Source organism: Podarcis liolepis, assembly GCF_965112155.1.
Source record: "Podarcis liolepis genome assembly, chromosome: 12".
Classification (NCBI taxonomy): domain Eukaryota; kingdom Metazoa; phylum Chordata; class Lepidosauria; order Squamata; family Lacertidae; genus Podarcis; species Podarcis liolepis.
This window is the reverse complement of record NC_139563.1, coordinates 28,456,330-28,480,063: the sequence shown is the minus strand read 5'-3', so window position 1 is coordinate 28,480,063 and position 23,734 is coordinate 28,456,330. Positions and strand designations below refer to the sequence as shown.

Sequence of the window (23,734 nt, the reverse complement as noted above, 5' to 3'; positions counted from 1 at the left end):
CTATATGGGGCTCGTGTAAATTACACAGCTTGAAGGCTGGAAAACAGTAAGACTGCAATCCAACGCACACTTATGAGCAAGAAAGTTCCACTCAACACAGTAGGACTTATTTGAGCCTGAAATTGGTTATACCCATGCTATTCACTCATACCTGCAGCCAGTAGAGACCCTAACTGCTTCCTTCTCCCTCCTCTTCTTGCCTTTGTTAGAACTCCTTCTCAAGGGAGCCCTACAACGTTAAAAGAGTCAAAAGAGTGTCCAAAAGGTAGTACACCATTTATTTATTTTAAAAAAGGTTTTACTCTTCGTTAATGAGAAATCAATGCTTACCCCAAGTCCACAAACTTTTGTTTTATTGTCCTTATATGCCCCGTAGAAGGGCTGGATGTTCTTGGGGATTGTATACCTGTGGCACCATCTAGGACATATTTGTACATTAAAAAAACACAGTTCATTATAGCCATTTGTGTTTTACCATTAAAACAGCACTTTGTTTTTGCATCCAGAAAAATTCACGTACACACACACACACACACACAACCCCCCAAAATCATAACAAGTCGAACATTTATTATTCAAACAAGGCAAAACGTTGACCGTAAATGTATGGACCATATGTCTGTTAGGAAAGACCTTTGCTGTAATCTAAAAATCTGTATTTGCATACAGAGGGGGTCATCAGGTTCGGTCAAAACCTTTGTTGACGTTTAACAGCTGAAGAGACAAGCAGCTTGTTAAACTGAACTGTGTCTTGCTTCTTAGGCAGTGGGAACTGCTGTAGTGAAAACATTTTTAAGAAGGTCGTATGAGAATCTTCCCTCTGTGCTAGTTGTAGATTCTTTAGATCATAAGCCCGGGCAACAATCAGTTCTTGTTTTTGCACAATCACTAGAAAAATCTCAACTACGTCTCAAATTCTTCATGTAGCTTACTTGCCTATTTGCCACCATTCAATCCCAACAAAAGGGCTGTGGATGACTTGCTAATTTATCATGTACATACATACATACGTACAAAAGCTTACACTTCGTAAGTAATTAAAAGTCCAAAGAAAACTGGAGTAAAAGGAAATACTATGTGCAGTGATAATGTGTGCCTGCATAACATTGAAAGATACAAGAAAAGACAGAAAGGTTAAGACACATTTCAGTGAAATCTACTGCAATGGCTAATTAGTATTGATGCTGCTAATGTAAAATTCAGGACCCAGGGCCCATGTTTCTTTCTTTCTTTTTTTAATGTAGAGAGAAGCTCGGTTTCTGTATACCAGTTCTTTGCAGCTCTAAGCAAATAACCCAGCTGCGATAGATGGTACTGGTAATTTTTTCAGGAAGAGATGCGAGGAAATGAGCATGTTTGCATACAGACATGCAAGCCAAGACCCAAAGAGGTGCAATACTCCACAGCAACACATGGGCTTCAAAATCCCTTCCTCCCCAACAGCAAACCTGCCACCCAACAAGCCAGCCCTGAATGCTGTGGAAGCTTCAAAAACACCCTGTGATGCACAGCAAGCAGCTGCTTTCCAGAAACAAAGAAGCAAAAAGCCTGCTGTGCAAGCAAGACTTTGCATGTGCCTAAAAGGGCTCCTTGTATCCTGGTCAGAAAGTGTATTTGCGCTGTTACAAATGTACTGCTATTTTTGTAGTGCACTTTGAAACCTCCCCTGGGGTGAGAAATGCAGAAAGGCTTTTAAATCACGAAGGGCAAACTTCCCGTGTTAACAAGAGCAAGCAAACTATATAAATCTAGGGGAACGTAACAAAAAGGTATTTTAAAACAACAGAGGGGATGCAGAGAATCTGCTATGTGCACACATGCGCCCGTGTGTTTGAGAGAGAAGGAAGATGGACTGCAAATGTCCCCTTCTGGCAAGATGCCACACGCCTAATGGGGTTAATACATCTGACGGCTCTGTGACTGTTAGGGGGCCTTGGGGTTACATTAGACTGCTAGGAAAGGGGTTGGAGTTGAAACAGTCTTGTGCTTGTGCTGAATTTACTGAGTAGGAGATTGACATCAAAAGTGTAACATATTCCTCTGCTAGCAGGCCCGAGTGCCAAAAAGAGCCCCTCAGGCCTCTCTAGCTGGCTCACGGGACTCTCCCCAGTTGTGTCCCACTGTCCCTAAGCCACAGCTTTCCGTCCTCTGCCTGGCCGAATGTGTCCTTGAACAGTGGAACATGCCCAAGAACAGTACTCTCACTTGCCTGGTTGGAGAGATGCACATAGGCGCATTCAAGGTATGAACGGCTGTGCATCACTGCGAACACGGAAGTGGCACGGAAAAGGGGCAAATACGCCCCTAAAAGAGCACAAAAATGGCACAAAACAGCGCCTAGCAATCCCACAAACCTTTGAAAGTGCAATTGCAGGAGCCTTTGTACCAACCTTTGAGGCCTACAGAGAGTTGGGAATTTGAGCAAGGAGGTTTGGAGAGAGCGATTGTGGTGGAGTTCGATGGATTTTTGTTTTTTTCAAAGGTTTTTTAAAGGGTTTCCAGAGGTTTAGTAGTTTGCCGGCTTTTTCAATGGTGTTTCAAATATATGCAATTTCACTTAAACACACATTGCTACATAAATGGGGAGTTGCCTGTCTAGAAACCGTGGGCTTGTGCGTGGCTGCCCTGCAGGCTTCTGCATGAAGGCAAGTCACACCTGTTGCCCATGGTCCCTGGAAGACTGCCTAAGGGGAAATGAGGCCCCCAGGCTGAAAATGACACCCCCCCCAATCTCTTGCATTGTATTGTAAAAGAAAAGGAGGGGGAAACTTTCTAATTATCAAATGGTTCCTACTGGAGCACAGAATTGCTGTGCCCCAATTAGAAACACTTGCAAAAGAGGTCTTAATCCATTCAAATATTTCTATGCTGAAGCAAATGGTTTCACTTTGATTCTAACATATTCATTAAAATATGCTTTTACACTTAATGCTGCTTGTATAACACTCCTGGCGGGGAAAACATGGGATTCTCCAGTGATTAAACATTATTGAGGAATAATCATTATTAAGTGATTCTTGCTTGAGTGGGGTCATTGAGAGCAATTCTGATTGTGTGTGTGAGTTATTAGGAACAAAGGAGATGATGAATACAAAGGAAGAACAATAATTGAGTTCAAGACTCTATATTTATACTACAACCCCCCCCCCCCACACACTGAGGCACCAATTCACACAATTCAGAGAGTGGGTGGTGTCACAATCCACTAGTTTTTGTCAGCCTGGCATAAGACGATTCCCTATGTTCTGGATCATACTTTGAGAGCTGTATATGTGCAAGAATTTCCTTGAGCTATGTATTTTTCCATGAAGATGGCAGACAAACTAAAACACGAGCTTTTGCACCACCTTCACTTCTGAAGTGCAATACATCGATTCAATCCCTCTCCGAAACATCAACCACAATTAGATACAAAAGCACTGGACCTTCTCTCACAGAATGTGAATTCCTGACATTGTACTTAAAACACTTTGCAAGGTTTCAGAACAAATCTAAAATAAGTTCTCCCCAAACTAAATTGTGTGCCCTTGATTTAAGGCAAAGACTATATTTCACAGAATTTTGCAAATGTTTAAAATAACTGAGACATATTCTAATTGTATCTCCCAATTCACTCATTCCAAAATCAGCCTTAGAAAAAAAGCAATGGTTTTAACTAAACGGTTTAAAAGCTCAGAATGACAAAGAGGAGAAAACCAGACTTTCTAATTAGGGAAGTGCATAAAATGTTTTGTTGGAACCTTAATTTATGACCACTTTTTAAAATTACATTTGTCTACCAGCCATATAACTGAGTTCTCTGGGTGGTTTGCACATAACTAAAAATGCAAACTACAGTACAATACAGTGGTGCCCCGCAAGAAGAATGCCTCGCAAGACGGAAAACTCGCTAGACGAAAGAGTTTTCCGTTTTGGAGGTGCTTCGCAAAACGAATTTCCTATGGGCTTGCTTTGCAAGACGAAAATGTCTTGCGAGTTCCTGCGGGGTTTTTTTCCTCCCCCCCCCCTTTTTCTAAGCCGCTAAGCCGCTTATCAGCTGATCCGATCAGCAGATAAGCCGCTAAAAGCCGCTAAAAGCGCTAATCCGCTAATCCGCTAATCCGTCAATGGGCTTGCTTCGCAAGACGAAAAAACCGCTAGACGAAGAGAATCACAGAACGGATTCTTTTCGTCTTGCGAGGCACCACTGTATTTGACCCCTTAAACCTATTACATATAAATAAAAGACAAGTAAAACCAACACAAAGACAGCAACTTAAAATCAACTTAAAATCAACATAAAACAGCTAGCAAATATCTATGAACACCGACATGTATCATTAAATTTAAAAGGCCTGTGAAAACAAAAATGTATTCGCCTGGTACCTAATGTATTCGCCTGGTACCGTAGTGTGGGGAGCCAGGTGACCCTCTCTGGGAGGCGACAGAAGGACACAACCACCGACAACTGAACTCATTACATATAGCGAGAAAAGTGACGCAGCACCATGCAAAATCACAGCTATACCTTCATCATGGAAGATACTCCTGCTGGTTGGATGATGCACAGGCGAAGCTTCGTAGCTCAGACAGGATTTTGAAGGTGAGGAGAGTGGAGTATCTCCATGGGGACATACCCCACTCGCGTACGGCCGCACTTCGTCCTGGTTTCCAGTTATGTTGTCAAATGCAAACGTTGCACTGCTAGCCACGGGGGAAAGGGAGGAAGCACCAGAATCTGATGCTGGTGAGGAGGCTCTCATACACATAGGCAGAGGTGGTTTGGTAATGTGCATGGGACTACCGTAACTGCGCGAAGGCTGTTGATATAAGAGATTGTGAAGCAGATTATGGCATTTCAGGAACCAACCACACAGCGAGTTACTTTGAAAGCGCAAGTTCACCTCTTTGGCACCTGGTTTCCATCCCGCATCTCCTTTCGGAGCACTATTCCGATAATTTTGCACCGTTAAGCTTTTACCTTATCTGCTTTCCATTTGTAACCATTTCCTTTGCAAGGATTAGCATTTCAAGCTCTCTGAATCTAAATAAAATTACCTGCTAAGCATCGACTCGGTTGGGTTTGAATAAAAAGAATTAATAACATATGGGGGGGGAGGAAATAATGAAAGACAGCACATCAGAATGCGTGTAAAATTAAATCAGAAGTCTTGAAACTGCTGAAAGAACACAGGTGTTTTACCTTCAAATTGGGAGAAGAAATGCCTTCTTTCATTGTACATTTTCATCACAAATTAGTAAACACCGCCAGGGAGGGAGCATGGTGAAAGGAAGCAACTGATGAGAAGGTTGGGGAGGGAAGAGAAAATCACCTTTCTTTCAAGACTGTCCTCTCCATCTGTGGAGCTGATACTGTCATACAGTCTTGTTCTAGTTGGTCTTGACCTTTTGTTCTTCACTGAAAGCTGAACTCGAGTCTTCAGTGCTTTTGAGTCCAGCCTTTCTGTCTCGGGAACTGCTTCATTAAAATCTTTCGAGAGAGAGAGAATAGAAAATCACGACCTGCATTTAAACATGCCACTATCTGGAGATACAGTCTGCAATTCTATACAAATCAAGCCATATTTTCATACACACTGCTCAAAATGTCATGCCCTTGTTTCAGTGGAAACCATTGTCCCTTTGTTGTCATCAGATTGTGTACAACCTTGGAGCTGCTGCATGGATATGGGAGCATCAGAAGATGCTGAAGCCTCAGCAGGACCCGTGGAAAGCGAAAGAGCAAACCATTGTATTATAAAGTACACCTAGTTGATGGGCAGTTTAGTTCAGCCACTGAAGTGTGGTGGTTTAAGACAGCTACCTTGCCGGTATGACTCTACTTAAGATAGTACATATGAAAACAGAAGTCAGAGCTGAGAAGATTCGTGCTTAAAGAAGAACTGTAAGCAACCCTTGGTTCTTAAAACTATAAACACTCAAGAGTCCATCCCATCTATGCTCACACACCTGCATATGATGTAATAGCTAAAGAGGTGAGGATATGACACACAAACTGCACCCCTAACACTGACCTACATTCGGACATGGAACCAGATTTTTAAAATGCAGCTGCTGATTTGGAACTGGCAAATGATGTTCTGTTCTGCTTTGGTCCTGGCCGCATGAAGACAAAAATTGTTTCACATTAAATTAGGCACCTATTTTGATAATTGAAAAAAATATCCACCAATTGTTTATATTGTCTAGTGATTTTAGACCTTTTCCTTGTCATGGTTATTAAGTTAATTTGCTTGTTTATTTCCTTTGGAGATTACCATGGTCACTTTCTTTGTTAACTTGGGAGCTATCAGTTTTTGTGTATTCTAAAACTGTGCAGAAGCCCTTGCAGAGCCTTGTCTCTGGGTGGGAAGGAAGAGATTTGGTGAAAGCTTCTCCTTAAGAACCATTTGCTGAATCTCCCTGCCCCAACCTGGCAGGGTGGCAAGGCTTTGCAAGGGCTTCTTGAGGGGAAGCCCTTACAGAGCCTCATGCCCCGCTCCCATCACAGGGGCAGCAGTGGGGCATTTTGCCACAGTTGCCAAAACACCTCAAGCCACCTTCTCAGTGATGACCCACGGAAAGCTAAAGAACCCTGGGAGCTGTAGATCTGTGAGGGAACACTGAGTGTTTCTCAGAGTTTGGTCCCTAGGTGTTATTGGATCATAGCTCCCATAATCCCTCGCCTGGAATTATGCCTGGAGATGACAAGAGTTGTAGTCCAACAACATTTGGAGATCTGGAGATAAAACATCTGGAGATCAAAGTACACTGTATTAGGATATTTTCACAGAATTTGCAGAATCATCACCAAAACACACTTCCCAGCATTCCATGAGAGAAGTCACAACAACTTCATATAAATTTGTACCTAGTCATTAAAAAAAACCAACAACAGTGGGGAGGAGATCAAGATTTGTACAACAGTGTGTAGGGATGTCTGTTAATCCTTTGCCGTACTCTGTAGTCCTGCCAATGGAAGCTTCCCCTCCAAGTGCAAATAGCTGCTTTAGGAGGAGGGTGTGGTTTTCATACGGATCATAGTTCACATGTGTGTGCAGGGAGAGGGTTAACCTCCTCACAAATTGGAGTCCTGATCACATGCACCCTTTGGTTGCTATTTAAATGTTAAAAATCAAGCATGTTAATTGTGATCTCTTTAAGGTGCTACTGGAAGGAATTTTTTATTTTAATAAAAAAATTCCTTCCAGTAGCACCTTAAAGACCAACTAAGTTAGTTCTTGGTATGAGCTTTCGTGTGCATGCACACTTCTTCAGATACACATGCACACGAAAGCTCATACCAAGAACTAACTTAGTTGGTCTTTAAGGTGCTACTGGAAGGAATTTTTTTATTTTGACTATGGCAGACCAACACGGCTACCTATCTACAATTGTGATCTTGCAATTGATATCATGTCTAGCTTGCCCCTCAGTTTGTAATAGAAGTACATATGTAATTATATCCTATGAGAAGCAGCTGCAAATAGGCTTATATAACCAATACTGGTGTCCCCCCCCATATTAAAAAAAACACCTGATCCATTAGGTGAAGCCAAAGTATTCAAAGTAAGTAAGTACACAGGCAAGATGGGACCCGATAGGCATAAACATGGTTTTGACAGAGTCAGCTGAGACTTTTGCTGCTGATTGCGCAAATGGAATCAGCATGTACCCTTTTGTGTCACTATGGTTACCTAAGTCCAAAAGATCTTCATAAGGTGTTTGAAACAATAATAGCCTTAATGCCTCACAAAGAGTACTTAGAGAGGATTTCAATTTAAAAGGAGGAGCAGGAGAGAATTAACTCCTGAAGGCAATTATGCTGAAGCAATTATTTATAGTCAAGAGAGGATTCAGGAACAAACGCAATAGGTTAACAGGAATTAACTTATTTTGCCAGGTGAATATTTCAGCGTGATTAATATAAAGAGAACAGCAACAACCCAATGGGGCGGAGGGGAAGAAGTCAGGTGAAAATCAGCAATACATATTGGGGTGTGTTCACACACTTGATCCTCCTCTAGAAAAATTGTCCCTCTTTTAAATGGTATTAATGTGATCTATTTTGAACAAAAAGCAAAAATCATAGTTAATAATGTGGTCTCAGAGGAAATCAGAATTGAGAAAGGAACCAGGCAAGGGTGCCCGCTTTCCCCTCTGCTATTTATTTCTGTTCTGGAGGTTTTGTTAAACATGTTGAGGAAAGAGGAGGAGGTTAAAGGCATTGTAGTAGGATCCAAGCAATATAAATTAAAAGCCTTTGCTGATGATTTGGTTTTAACTTTACAAGATCCAGAAGCCAGTGCAGTGAAAGCACTGGAGCTGATTCAAGAGTTTGGGCAGGTAGCAGGATTTAAATTAAACAAGAGCAAAACCAAAGTTTTAGAAAAAAACTTAGATAATGAGGAAAGAAAAAACCTTTTTGAAAGGACAGGCCTTGTTTCGGTGAAAAAAGTTAAGTATTTGGGTGTAAATTTATCGGTAAAGAACTTGAATCTTTACAAAGATAACTATGAAAAATTATGGAATGAAATCAAGAGAGATCTTGAGGTATGGTCAAATCTAAAACACTCATTGATGGGCTGAATGTCGGTGGTTAAGATGAATGTATTGCCGAAGATGCTGTTCTTATTTCAAGTTTTACCAATCATTGATAATGTCAAATGTTTTAAAGAATGGCAGAAGGTATTGTCTAAATTTATCTGGCAGGGGAAAAACCTAGAATTAAATATAAATTACTTACAGATATAAAAGAAAGAGGGGGCTTTTCCCTGCCAGATTTGAAGATATACTTTGAAGCTGCTGCATTCTGCTGGATCAAGGATTGGATTCAATTAGAGAATGATGATGTGTTAGACTTGGAGGGACTGGATAATTGATTTCGATGGCACGCATATCTATGGTATGACAAGGTAAAGGCCCACAGGGGTTTTAAGAACCATGTAATTAGAAAGGCATTATACAATGTATGGACTAGATACAAAGATCTCTTAGTAAGAAAAACACCAAAATGGATTTCACCAATGGAAGCACAGGCTCAAAAAAAGTTAAATATGGAAAACAAATGGTTGAGGTATTCAGATTTGTTGTTAGAGAATCAGGAAGGTTTTAAATTAAAACCATTTGAACAAATTAAAGATAAAGTGAATTGGTTGCAATATTATCAAATTAACAAATTATATAAGATGGATAAGAGAAATGGTTTTGCAACAGAAAAAACCAAATTGGAAACGGAGTTGTTAGATACTAATGATAAGAATATGTCTAAAATGTACAGTTTGTTGTTGGAGTGGCATACAAAGGATGAACAAGTTAAATCGGTCATGATTGATTGGGCAAGGGATGTGGGACATAATATAATGATGGAGGACTGGGAGAGGCTATGGAGGAAAGGGGTTAAGTTCACTGCATGTACAATGTTAAAGGAAAACATTATGAAGATGATGTATAGATGGTACTTGACCCCTGTAAAATTAGCAAAGATTTATCACAAAAGTGATAATCTTTGTTGGAAATGTAAAGAAAAAGAAGGTACTTTTTTTCATATGTGGTGGACTTGTCCCAAGGTGAAAGACTTCTGGGAGAAGATTTATAATGAACTGAAAAAAATGTTGAAATATACATTTATTAAGAAACCAGAGGCCTTTCTCCTTGGAATAACAGGTGTAGAATTGCCCAAGAAAGATGTTAAATTATTTTTGTATGCCACAACGGCCGCTCGAATATTACTTGCTAAAAATTGGAAAACACAAGAACTACCAACAGTGGAAGATTGGCAGATGAAGATGATGGACTTTTCGGAGCTAGCTGACCTGACTGGAAGAATCCGTGACCAGAAAGAAGTGGAGCTTCAAGAGGACTGGAGGAAATTCAAGGACTATTTGAACAAATATTGTAATATAAAAAAATAGAAATTACTTGAAAGAAACAAATAGGCCTAGGACAAATTAAGTTATAATTAAATAAATGGGATTCAGAATGTCAAGAAAAGTGAATAAGATGACTATAATTGCAAATTGTTTTAGTTTAATAATGATATTGGAAAGCTGTTACTTTTAAATTACAAGGAAACTCAGAAGGGAGGGATTTGAGGAAGTCAATCAAGATGTTTAAAAAGTTAGATTTGTGAAGAATTAAGTTTGTTATTATTGTCTATTTGTTTATTGTTCCCCCCTTTTTTTCCCTCCCTTCCCCCCCCCTCTCTCCTTTTCTTTTTCCTTTTCTGTTTTTGTGTATTAATCTGCTTTGTGGTTTGTGTTATTATGGTGGAAAAATCTAATAAAAAAATATTTTAAAAAGAAAAAAAGAAAAATTGTCCCTCTTGCCGCTCCAATTGAGCTTTAATAAACCATCTCAGGTTCAAAGAGCAGTTTGGGGACTTTGCAATTAGGGCAGTCACAGGAAGCTACCCAGCTCAGTAGAGGCTCCCCAGGACTCCAGAAAGGGTGCATTGCGTGTCCAGGTGCCATGTTGCCCTAGACATGCAATCAGAGCAGATGTTCTGCCACTGAGCTGTGGTCTCTTCTCCAACACTGCACACATAGTGTTTATCTCCCTGACTCCGAAAAATACTTTGTGAATGTACAGGAGTTAAGACAGAAGTCTGGCTGCTCTAAGAAGCAGCATCAAAACAAACAGTAATTCAGGGTTGTTGTTATTTTTACCTAAAAATTTTGGTTATATGTGAACCCTTTTGGATTGCAGCCTAAACTAATTCTTTGCTCCTACCTTCTTTCTTCAGGGTTATGCATCTATGAAGTCTATTTTCCGCGCAATATGCTCAGAGTAATGTGCCAAACAGAAGGGTGACAAAGGAGGAAGTTTTATAACTAACCCACAAAGTAAATAGTAACATGATACATGGTGGCATTCACTCAAAAGCTTTCCTAAGAAATTTGAAACTACAGAATTAACTGCATTGCTACTGACATTTTAAAAGCACCACATTTATGTGCATGGTACTTTCTTTTTCTTTTTTTTTAAGTTGCTTTAAGAAAACAAACACGACAAGGCTTTCAAGCCAGCAGGTTATGGACAGAGGATTATAGCATTAATCATAGCATGTATGCCGCCTCTTCTAAAATGGTGTTATAGAATAGAAAATGGCAGTGGCACTGTTAAGAGGGGCCCCAGGGAAGTGGCATGGGGCAGCAACAAGACCCAGGTTCCAAACTGAGCTATTCAGACTAGAATCAAAATCTGTCTCCGTTGCATAACTTGTCATCACATTGGGCAGACGCCACATTCAGTTATTAGTATAACTGTTGTGAGCTTTTGCGATTTTACAGGAATCGCAAAATTCTCTCTTCACTACACACACACACACACACACACACACACACACGCTGTAAGACTTCACCATCAAGCAATTCATTCCGTCTTTGAAATAGGAATAAATCATGCATTTAGAGCATAATACTGTCCCCTTCATGGATCACTGCCTTGCCGTGGCGAAGGGGCTTGAATAACTCAGAGAAGCTATGAACTATGCCGAGCAGGGCACCCAAGATGAACAGGTCATAGTGGAGAGTTTTGACCAAACGTGATCCACCTGGAGGAGGAACCGGCAAGCCACTCCAGTATCCCTGCCAAGAAAACTCCATGGACAAAGACGACAGGCATATAAAAGGTATGACGCTGGAAGATGAGCCCCTCAGGTCGGAAGGTGTCCAACATGCTACTGGGGAAGAGCGGAGGACAAGTACAAGTAGATCCAGAGTTGATGAAGCGGCTGGGCCAAAGCCGAAAGGACGCTCAGTTGCAGATATGCATGGAAGCGAAAGGAAAGTCCAATGCTGTAAAGAAAAATATTGCATAGGAACCTGGAATGTAAGAACCATGAACCTGGGTAAGTTGGATGTGGTCAAAAATGAGATGGATTTTGAGTGCTCACTGGAAGGACAGGTCGTGAAGCTGAGGCTCCAATACTTTGGCCACCTCATGAGAAGAGAAGACTCCCTGGAAAAGACCCTGATGTTGGGAAAGATGGAGGGCACAAGGAGAAGGGGACGACAGAGGATGAGATGGTTGGATGGTGTTCTTGAAGCTACCAGCATGAGTTTGATCAAACTGCGGGAGGCAGTGGAGGACAGAAGTGCCTGGCGTGCTCTGGTCCATGGGGTCACGAAGAGTCGGGAACACGACTAAACGACTAAACAACAACTGTCCATGAGGATTCCCACCATCTTGCATTACCACACTCTGAAATATCAGAGGAGGATATCTATTATCATTTCCTCGGAAGGGGAGGGGTGGAGAGACCAACTAGCAGTTTCTAACACACATCTAAATAAAGTGTATATTTCTTAAGGAGCAGAGGAGGAATGAGATACTTCCTGCTCCTAGTCAAATGCTTAACATTTCTTGCAACAGCTGCTTCTTGCCTGAATTGCACAATGGTCTCATGACTCAGAACGCCCTACAGAGTTGCCATAGGCTAAGAAAATACTCCCTTATCATATGCCACTATTTCTCAAAAAAGCATTTCAGCCTGATAGATGGTCTCCAACAGCTATTTTTTGAACATTTTGCATCATATGGGGAAGGGGAACCTGTGGCTATCTGGATATTCTTGGACTACAATTCCTGTCACACCTAACCATTGGCCACGTTGGCTGGGGCTGATGGGACTTGGAGTCTACCATCCTTTGAAAGGCCTCTGGCTCCCTATTCCTATTTTTCATCTATCAAAAGTTTAAGTAAAAGCTTGTCCCTAGCTATACTGCATTTGCTCACAGATATCCATAGGACAGTTCAATCACACAGATACGATGGAATTTTAACTAAGGGTTGTGGGCAATACCTTCACTTCACACAATATGCATTCTTGACATGGAAAACACTTTTTATGTGTAGGAAACAGCATGTAGACACTGATCATGTCTACACAAATATAGACACAAATATTTCACCCTTATGTACATGGGGAAACGCCATAGCGTGCTACAGCAAGCTTTCCCAGAATGTATATGGACAATGAAATGTGATGGGCCTACTACTGCACATAGGTTTCACATTGTTTCCTTTGTAGAAAGTGCTTATGTGCACTGCATGAAGTGGCCTCAAAACAGGGCCTTTAATGAAGAGTCCCATTACACACTTGCAATTCTGTTAGCAGAGCAGTTGTCATGATGGACTTATATATGCACTGGACATCAGAGCACTCAGTTCGAGAGACTCGTGTACACCCTCAACATCACAACATTCTGTTCTTATTTCCTCTCTTTAAAATGCCAAGGACATTTGCTAAAAGAAAATTATAAAGAATCTATTAAGGTACAGCCACAGTAGAAAGCCTATGCATAACCAGCAAAGGGCCGTACAAGCAGATACGCTGCTCCTATGATGAATGGAGGTTCTCATACACATATGGGGGTTCGTGTCCACATGTGAAGATGGCAGATGTGTGTTGAAGTGTGGATCTGCCAAAATCACACACTGAGACTTACTTCCTGCAGGAGTTTTTTCCTCAGTCATGTTCCATATCCAGGACAGATCAGAGAAAAGGAGTGTGAGAAAGGGACTAAAGGAAAGCTAGTGGTGACATGTGAGGGGAGAGAATGGCAGTCCTCATGTACTTTTGGTACTTGGATGACTGCACACTGATCTATTTTGGCCCAAATACATTCGTTTGTACATGTAAACTGTACATATTTATCTATCAACACACAGAGAGAGAGAGACGTTCATACATTTACACAAACAATTTGTTTATTTTTGCACATAAAAGACCCCTTTTGAAAATTGCGATGTTTTGTTCTCAAGTACACAACATAAAAAAACCAGATATAGTATATATAAGAGGAGGTATAGATTTATATTCTTAACCTTTTTATTAGCAATGTCAACAATGAACGGGGATAAAAATATAACTGAACAGAATACATGTGCTTTTACAGGCATTATGAAATTATGTATGATAGTATTACAGATGGGTCACCACATCGTACATTACGCTGGCCCCATTTTTATGTCACAGAGAGCCGTAAACCATCACCATATTCACGTCACTGGTGACTGCTTCACTTCGCCCCAGTCACACCAACCACAATCCCTGGCTTAGTGTCATGTCTGAATGCATTATGTCTGAAGCAGGGATTGTGCTTTGATTCACTCCAAACAAATGGTGATGACATAGGTGCCATCTCACGTCAAAGATTGTGGGTGCCTGCAATGACGGGTTTCAGCTTTGCCCACCGACTTTGTGGGGGCCCAGCCCCACAAATACATCATTGTGGGTGCCAAAGAACCCACAGCCCCCTGGAATTGGCTCCAGTGGATGACGATAAGCAAAGGTTTGTCCTTGGCTTACCGGCCATAGTTGGTTTGAGTGAAACAATCCACGATCCCTGGTTCAGAACTAACACTACGTAAGGGATCATGACCTATTTTTCCCAAGTACAACTGAGAAGGAGCAAAGGGTGCACAACTGACTTGTACACAGTAAAGCATGGTATACGGCTTACCACGTCGTGCAAATGCGACCACTCCGAAAACATTTAAGTCAGTACAACTATGTCACACAGAAACAACGCAATCCTCAAGCTTATCATCTGGTTCAAACAAACCTTGACTTAAGGCATCCAGGCAAGACACTTGCTTTGCATCAAGGTTTTCCATGGCATCGCCTCTTGAGACTTCTGCAAGGGATGTTTGCCTTTCAAAAATGTTGTTGTTATTGTTAACTTGGCTCCCATTTTGCTTCAGTAACCTGAAAACCTCTGTTTCCAGTTCTCTGATCTAGGACAAATGAAGTTAACTGTTAGCAAAATAAATAAAATACCGGATTTTTCCGTGTATAAGACGAGGTTTTTTGCTATAAAAAATAGTAAAAAATTGGGGATTGTCTTGTACACGGAACATGGCATCTGGGGGAATTTTTAAAATATTTAAGCATATGTCCAGGATTTTGGCTTGGGCGGGCTAAGGCAGTCCCTCCTGCTGCCGTCCCCCCTTTCTCCCCCCCCATCTCCTGACTCCCCCGTTGGCTTGACCACTGAATCAAGAGCAGCTGCTGCCACCACCACTGAGAGCTGCCTCAGCTACCTCTCCTTGCCCATCTTTCCTTTTTTCCCTCTTCCCCTCTCAAACTCCCACCCTGCCCCCAGCCCGCTCACCACTTTCCTCAGCTCAGTTTGCTCAATGGCATGGTCCGGCACAGAGTGGCTGCTGCCTCCCCTGGCTTTTCCTTGGCACCTTGCTTGGGAGCCTGCTTCCCCGCAGCAGCAGCGGCCACCAAGGAGGAGCGTTTGGTGCCCCAGGCGCTGCCTTTGCTTCTGCACCACGGGGCATTGCATGCACCTGATGCTGGAAACTTTGAGGGCGATCGCCCCCCAAAAAATCAACAACTTGCTGCCACCAATCATCCAGATTTTCACTTTTGTTTTAGGGTTTCATTTTCTTAATTTTGGGTTTAAAACAATAGGGGTCGTCTTATGCATGGAAAAATACGGTAAAATAAACCTTTTCCATTCATCAGATGAACAGAACCACTACCATGCATGTATTTAGTACCACACAGACATTTAGTACTGTTAATATATCAGGCATAGGCAAACTCGGCTCTCCAGATGTTTTGGGACTACAACTCCCATCATCTCTAGCTAACAGGACCAGTGGTCAGGGATGATGGGAGTTGTAGTCCTAAAACATCTGGAGGGCCGAGTTTGCCTATGCCTATACCAATATACCCATGTATTGGTAAACTATATATCATGGGTTGCTTTGTGCTACCCTGTTGCAATGCAATGATAATCTCCATGCAGTATAGTACTGTTGTCTGCTTATTTAAAACATTTGTAACAGGCTTGTTGATCTGGTGGACACTTATTGATCTGAACAGCTCAACTATTGTTCACATAGGCAGGCAGACGGTACACTACTTTAACCTTACATGTGAATAACTATACAAGTACACGGCTGTCAACTATTTGTGTACAGAGGTACACAGATTGTGCACTCATTGAACGCAGCATATGAACACCCCTACAGCCACACCTACTCCTAAACGGCAACAACGCTTCCTAAATAAAGTCATGAAATAAACTAAAATACTGAAAATTACTTACACGAGCTTGTAAACCTTGAACTTCTGCAAAGTGGGCTTTCTCCAGATCTTCTATTTTTTTCCTTTCAGCCTCTTGTCGCTTGATGAACTCAAGTTCTCTTAGGGAAAAATATATTTGCTGGTTAGAAGAAGCGTCAGTTGAGATAGGTATTGAAAAAAATTGATGGACTGCTACATTTCAGTATGTATTGTCTTGATAAGACCTGATAATAATGAGAATGCAGAAGCAAGCGGGAGAATGTGTGGAGCAAATACTTTTATATTAAAATGAATAAGCTGAAGCTACATCGTAGGAGATTAACCTGAATTATCTCTTGTTTGCTTTATGAAAAGTTGCTAATCACCACAGTGGAAGTGGCAAAACTAAATAAATACCTGTTATTAAAATTAGGCTTATAAATTTATTATGCAGGTGCACAGATAATATAGTGGTGGGTCGGCTTGTGCATGTGTCCTTGGAATTAAATCCTCTTTCCTTTTACCACACTTGTTTTATCTCTTAAAAGGTACAGATACAAAGATCTGGAAAGTTATGAGTAAACCTATTAGGAAGTATACATTTTTTACACATTTACAGATTTAACCCAGAGTGGTAATATATGTTTAGAAGGTTTAAGCTTTGGCCCAGTTCACACGTCCAAAGAGGGCTGATCTTGCCTTCTTTGCTACTTCCTGCTTACACAATGGAGAAATAAGTCACAATTCCTGGCTCAGAATTAAAGACTGTAGGCCAGCAGGGGAAGGACTCTAGCTCAGTGGCAGAGCATCTGCTTTGTATGTAGAAGGCCTTAGGTTGAATTCCTGGCTTCTCCAGGCAGGACTAGGTGAGACTTCTGTCTGAAACACTGGAGAGCCAGTACAAGTCAGGGTTAGACCACACTGAGCAAGGTGCAGCAAAGGTCTGACTCAGTCTAAGGCAGCTTCCTATAATCATATGGAGATTGTGGCTTGTTTCAGCCCAAGCAAACCATGGTCTGTAGCCAAATGTTGTAAGTCAGGGACTGCGGTTTATTTCTCTGGCTCTCTGCATGCCTGTGCTACACAGATTGAGAAATTCTGCTCGAACCTGCATCTCAGCTCATGCTTACTTTTGCTGAAAGTCCTTAATCAGTTTCTTGGCTTTATTGTATTTCTTCTCCAGTGCCTGATACTGGCTCTGAGTTTCCTTCAGATGTTCATTGACGGTGTGACACAGGGTTTGTGCCTCAATCCAGTAGCTCTCAAGCTTCATCATCCTGTCCTTATTCTCCTCAATGTTCTGCTGAAGCTGATTCTTCTCCAGCTCCCACCTTACTTTCTCATTCTCAGCTGTCTGCAGCTTTGAAAGAGGAAGGCAGATGCTTTTACATTCAGGTACAGTTGGTTCAAAGTAACATGCATGAGGAACAGCAGCCTAGTGCTATTGTTATATGGCAGGTATAACCAATGAGATGCCCCCTCCAGATGTTGCCAAACTCCCGCTTCCATTATCACTGGCAACTGGGGCTGGTGGGAGTTGTGGTCCGACAACATCTGGAGCCCACCATGTTGGCTATCCTTGCATACAATAATGTTCAGAACAGAAATAATTTTAGAGCACTAAAGAACTTTCTAGACCACGTTAAGGCTAAATGAGTAATCTCAAATGCATCATTTCCCACCTTGCATCCACCTAGGCTTCTGCAGTTTTAAAATGAACACACTACTGCTTGTATTATTATTATTTTTCCAGAAGTTTGCCATGTGCCTAAACAAGGCAAACTGGAAATTAGTCATACAGAGATAAAATGAAGCATATTTAAGACAAATTTATTGTGCAACATTACCACAGGCAGAACACTTGCTTCCTACCTGAAGGGTATTTACTGTTGCTGGAAGAAGCTTCTCTCTTAACAGCTTTCATAGCTATAAAGTGGTTTGTAATAACTAATCATCTGCCTTTTATAGGTGTTGTTGGCATCTGTCTGTATCGAGAGACAATGGGGGGGGTGCCTGGGGGGGGGTGAAGCCAAACTGCTGCATTAGCAGCACCAAAGTGACTTCCCTGAGATGCAACCCCGGGCAGTGAGTATGGAGGTCCTCAGCTGCCCAGATGACAGGACCCCACCTCTTGGCCTCGCTGGTGTGGTCCAAAGGAAAGCAGAGCAAGATGCTGGGCACCTGCTTGGCTGCCATCCAACCGCCTTAGGGATCCCACTCCGGATTTGTGTACAATTTACTCCTGAAGCCGTTCCTGGGGTGCTGTCAGCTTCTAGGAGCCATATGAAAGAGCTGAATGCGGGGGGGGGGGGACACCAAAGGTGGACAAACAAAGAAGGAGCCCAGCGTGCCCCCCACCCCTTCCCTAACACTCCATACACCCCTTTATAGTAGGTTATGTATTTAAACACCTCAGTCTAAATGCATTCATGCCAAATATGGTCCTAATTTTAAAGGTTCACAACTCCTGGCCTTGAGAAATCACTAGGAAAATCCAGAAAAAAAGTGGGTATACCTTTGGCTCATTAAAATCAAAGGGCTGTCACCTAAGCCTATAATTGTGGATTTAACTTCCATTTAAATGGGTCTTTAGCATGTATAATAACTTGTTATATTTAGGGTTTGTTGTGGGGGTAGAGAATGAAACATGCAAAAAATACAGCAAAGACTTCTGTTTTTACAAATCGCAGATGAATGGATGTTAGCCAAGTGCAACAGCCTCTGAAGGCAGTAAGATTTTCAGCAGACAACAAATTAGCCTCACAAGGATTTCTAGTGATAAGTAAGACTGTAATCTGACAAGAAGATTTCTGATTTATTTATTTTTTTCAAATGAAGCAGAGAAGAAAAAAATCAAAATAGGAAGATTATAAAAAATTATGTAGGAATTCCCCTTTTATATTTTCTCCTTGCAGACAGGCTCACTAACATCAGTGACGAAATAAACATTTATGTGTCCACTCTGAGTTTAAAAGAAACTTGTACTTTAACTTAATTAGGGGGGGGGGAGGGGGCATCCTCCGAATTCAGCAAGGTACATAAACTAAAAGGATTTTATTTTGAAATAAAACATTTAAATGAATGTCTCATGCAGGATTATGAACAAGGCTGGCTAATTAATATAACATAAATCCTGTTTTATTAAAGGAGGAAGTGGTATCTGAGTTAACTTCCTCTTACTTTTGTCTATATAAGAAAAAAAAAACCAATACTTCGCCTTTCCAGAAGCAATTTCTGCTACATATATTAAAAGCAAATTCTTTACCATTCCCCTTTCAAGCCTGTTAGAGCTCTAATGATGTGGGGAAAGGAGTAAAAATTTAATATGCGATTGCAACTATTTTCCTTGCAATAACAGTCATCATGATTCTCCTGGGACTCGAATAAACTATTTCTACCAAAACAAGCTCTCTGGAGCCACTGCATACAGACCTTTTTTTTTTTTTTTTTGCTGCGTTTTCTCAATGAGAACTTACTTTTCTTTGCTTCCCTTTGGACACAAACTTACAGCAGCTGAAAATAAGAACATTGCTCTTTCTAGTAGCCAGTAATCATTCTTACCTTTGTCTTCAGCTTCTGAATCTCTGCTTCTGTAACTGCATGTTTGATTTGCAACTGAAAATGGAAAACCACAAAGCGAACAAGTGAGCTGCAAATGCCAGAGCTCCAATTTTTTTTTAAAAGACTTCTATGCTGCCACCTGAATACTGTAGTACACACAGCAGAAGGCCCACAAGACTGCTGCAGTGCAGTAGACTGTAAATTAAAATATCTAGCTTGGAAAATGACTCAGTCTATGCAAGTTAATTAAAGAAAAAGTGTTGCTGGCTAGCCTCTCGGAATATCAGATTAGGACATCGAATCTGCCAGGACAAGTCAAATGTCTTGAAAGAGGAGAAAATACTGGTGGTTGTATTCAGCTTGTTAGCCAGCCCGGATTTGAATATCCCCGTGCACATGAATATTCTTAGAAAGCCTCACTAACACGGATTAAGCAAGCATGTCACAGAGGGCAGCTAAAAGGCTATTAAAAGGCTCAAGCATTATGGAGGTCACAACACATATAGGCTGCAACCAAGGAAGGAAGCTGTTGTGACCTTCAACCTACCGTTGTGTCGAACTCACTCTCAGCAGGATGAATCACTGAAAGTATTTATGGCTGGTCTACCCTTGTGACCCCCACCTCACCCATTACAAGAACCGCAGGAGAAGAATCTCCAGACTTGGACAAGGTACTATTCAGGGTGGGTGTTTGGACATTTTTTTTGGGGGGGTGGGTTGTAATATACCAGAGCAAAAACAAAACTGGATTTCATCAGAGTAGAATGCACATATTTCTCCAGTAGACCCACTTTTCCATAAACATGCGCACACACGCTTACACACATGCACGCACGCACACGGATGTACTGTGCATGTACTCTCTCCTTGTATCACAACGGTCACAGCCCATCCTGCACTAGGAACATACATTCTCTCCCATGGCCACATTTGTTTTTACACACACAAGACACAGACTTGCATTATGTATATATGCAGAGTGTAGTCCTTCCCTCCATAACAAACTGGTCCCCATTTACCCACAGCATTTACTCGAGCACATGTTCTTCTCATTTCCCTGCTACAAAGGGCTGTGGGGAGATGCATGCAAAAGAAGGCATCCTCGTCCTTTTTTCTGCTAAGGAACACAATAACTGTATGTGGCATGTAAAGCACTGCATTTCACCTGTTACACAGAGACATGACATTGCGGTTGGGCTCCCTTTAGTCACAGAGAAAGGGCTATGCCCACTTATGGCCTTTCAGCGTGATCAAAGTGACCTCAACCACACTCTCTTTTCTAAATGTCACAGGTGAAGCGCAACAACTTGTGGCTATTTATTTATCATCTAAATATATGCCTCCACCTTTCCATCCCAGTAAGTCCAAGGCAGCTAACACCCAACAAAAGGTACAGTTTCAATTTAAAAAGCCAATGAAAACGACTTTTAAGATACAGAAAGGAGCAAAATGAAAACAGGAACAAGTAAAAGCAACAGCCGGCTAAAGTAAAAACAGCATTCAGCACCAGGCAACCACAATCAGCCAAAGGTCAGTTAGAACAAGGTCTGCTGGCAGAATACCATTAAAGAGGTGGCAAGATGGGCTTCCCTGGGAAGGAAGGGAATTTCAGAGTCTGGGAGCAGCAACCCAAAAGGCCTTGTTCCCACTGACTCAGGTGTGGCCATCATGGTGGGGCATGCAGAGCTTACTTTTACCAGACGGTGTGGAAAAGAGAAGCAGTGAGACTGGGGCTGTGTGGGTGCACCAGCAGGAACACCAGATTGGCTCTGCCAGTGTGCTTGCACTGTTCCACTCTTGCCACCACCTTGCCCAACCTCCACTCCATTAGGCGGCAGACACACCACTATCAGAAGGGTGGCTTTGTGCATCCGCCACACTCGCCCTTGCTCTGATATTGGCAAGAAGCAAAAGAGGGCATCTCCTGCAGATCTCAGGCCCCAGGCAGATTCATTTTTTAAAATGTGGTTCTTCAGGTAATCTGATTCCAATATGCTAGTCCAATAATCTTTATATAGATTCCACGTAAAAAGCAATTCCCTGAATAAATTTTGCAAGAGAAGCACAGAACACCTAGCCTTAAAGCCAATCAAAAGTCTTAAATTATTTCTCCTGCAACTCTTACAGTTTAATCCATCCTTTTAAACTGAGAAAAACTTGTATCTCCAAATCCTGAGACTGTACAGTCCAGCTATCTGCTCCTGTGTTCAGCGCATGAATCCAGCACTTTCACAGCTTAATTGAAAATTACAGTTCATCACGTAGCTTCTAGCCCCCTCTTACTTGCTTTTTTGAAAACACTTACACAAGCAAGTGAACTATATTTAGGCTGTTCAGTAAATAATGCAAAACAAACAGACCCTCAAACAGTTTTGTAAAATACAATCTGCTCAGGTGCAGATGGCTTTATCAGTTTTCTCTTTCCTGCGCTACTAAAACAGAACCTCCCTCTTATAAAAAATAAATAACGAACGCTGACTGCATAGTCAGATAACTGTTGGAACATAGCGCAGTAGGTCCCACAGAGCTTGCAGCTGAAGCAAACAAGCCTGCCTTAATGACAAACCAAAGAGCATCCTGCGTTTTTTAGGAAGGATATGTTTCAGCAAGAGAAAGTTGTGCAACATAAAGCATGTGAGTGTACTTCTAACTGAAGTCAAAACACAGCACCCAAAGAATAAAAAAAACCATCTCCAGGCTACAATTCTAAATGCATATACTGGGGATAAGCCCCACCAAACTGGGTGGTAAACATTAGGAATGGACAGATCAGTTCTATTTCTGGTCCTCGACAGCTCTGCAGTATGCTCATTCCTAAACCCGTTCTGCCCTGTTTCAACGTGAATCTCCAATCACTGCTTTTTTAAAAAAACAGCACAAGCATTCTCATTATCTCAGTACACATTTTACCCCCATCATACACATTTAACACATATTTTTGTATGTTTTTAGAGCTGCACTGCAAAATTCAAAGCAGCACAGAAATCAAAAGGGTAACTGTGCTCCAATCCGTGTATTAGTCCAGGAAAGAATGAATAAGATCAGTTTACTTAAAAATGTGGGCCAAACCAAATCCTCAAACATCCCTAGTACACCATGCACAGCATCACAACGTAAGTCCTTTGGATATCCACCCTTCCACCCTGGTCATACTCCTATCACTCCAACCCTAGTTACACTAGGATAAAATAGTTCAGAATGAAATTGCTTTGTTTTTCCAGGACAAAAGGAAGGGACTCACTTAGAGCCCAACAGCTTTCAATACCTTCACTCTGGCAAACAGAAGGCAAGGGCGTGCAGGGAAGACATGTTTAAGTGGGAAGATCTTGCTGCATTCAGCTGGACTTATTGCCAAGTAGGTGTTCATAGGTCTGCAGCCATAAACTGAATTTTAAACTGGAGATTGCACAAGGAGGTATTTTAAATGCAATATTGAAGTTTGGTGGATTGTGGTAGGCACATTAGACCAGGATAATCAAATGACCAGTAATGATTTGTTTAAGTGAAAAGTGAGAGCATCAGATTTATAACTAATTATCTGGCTGCAATCCCCAGGCAACTTGGTCCTGAATCAGTATGACCTATTCAGTGAATTTTTTTAGGAATGGAACTTTCATTCTGATCTTTTGTCCCAGCTTGTTTACAGACCTCTGACAAAAACAACAGCATGACCATTACAGCAACACATGCTAAAAAGAACTGACACAATTTGTCTCATTTAACAAGAGCAGTCTAGCTCCAGCCATTTACATATATTGATTTTGAACGTCGGTGGGAAATCAATTAAATCATTTACAGAGAGGAATCCCCATCCACAAAGAATGCAATTGTATGAATCAATACTGTCTGAAAACCAAACTCTGTGCTCTCCGCCTTACCTCTTTGAATTTGTGAGCCAGTTTGCTAGTGTCCACTTCTGTCGGGGAAAACATGTCATCGTTTTCAGGAAGCTCAAACACTTCAATGGCCATATCACCTCCTGGAAGGACAGGCCCCATGTCGTCCTCATCTTCATCTGTGGCATATTCTCCTGTCTTAGAAGCACAGAATTAAAGCATTTCTGAAATCCTCTCTCCTTAATGAAATATAGGACCTCACTGAACGCAGTTTTCAAAACAAAAACTGGGTAGGCTTGCTTGATCAAGAAAGCCTACCCAGGCATTTCAC

General features: G+C 41.5%; 1 protein-coding gene across 30 annotated transcripts in view; it reads right to left on the bottom strand.

Annotated features, from left to right (window-relative positions):
- The window catches only part of PPP1R9A (protein phosphatase 1 regulatory subunit 9A), a 148,536-nt gene that overhangs the window by 17,329 nt on the left and 107,473 nt on the right, over positions 1–23,734 (bottom strand). For 15 of the 30 annotated variants that reach the window (XR_014518029.1, XR_014518030.1, XM_083469028.1 and 12 more), the window contains 9 exons: positions 23,446–23,601; positions 19,568–19,621; positions 17,137–17,366; positions 16,050–16,146; positions 14,550–14,721; positions 5,313–5,470; positions 4,508–4,799; positions 331–418; positions 152–229 (listed from right to left, as the gene is read on the bottom strand). Coding sequence is in view for 25 of the 30 variants with exons in the window: in XM_083469028.1 (XP_083325154.1) it covers positions 152–229; positions 331–418; positions 4,508–4,799; positions 5,313–5,470; positions 14,550–14,721; positions 16,050–16,146; positions 17,137–17,366; positions 19,568–19,621; positions 23,446–23,601 (1,325 nt within the window). In the remaining 5 variants the exon portion in view is untranslated. The remainder of the gene's footprint in view (positions 1–151; positions 230–330; positions 419–4,507; positions 4,800–5,312; positions 5,471–14,549; positions 14,722–16,049; positions 16,147–17,136; positions 17,367–19,567; positions 19,622–23,445; positions 23,602–23,734) is intronic. The other 15 variants (XR_014518026.1, XR_014518027.1, XR_014518028.1 and 12 more) reach the window with 1 other exon arrangement.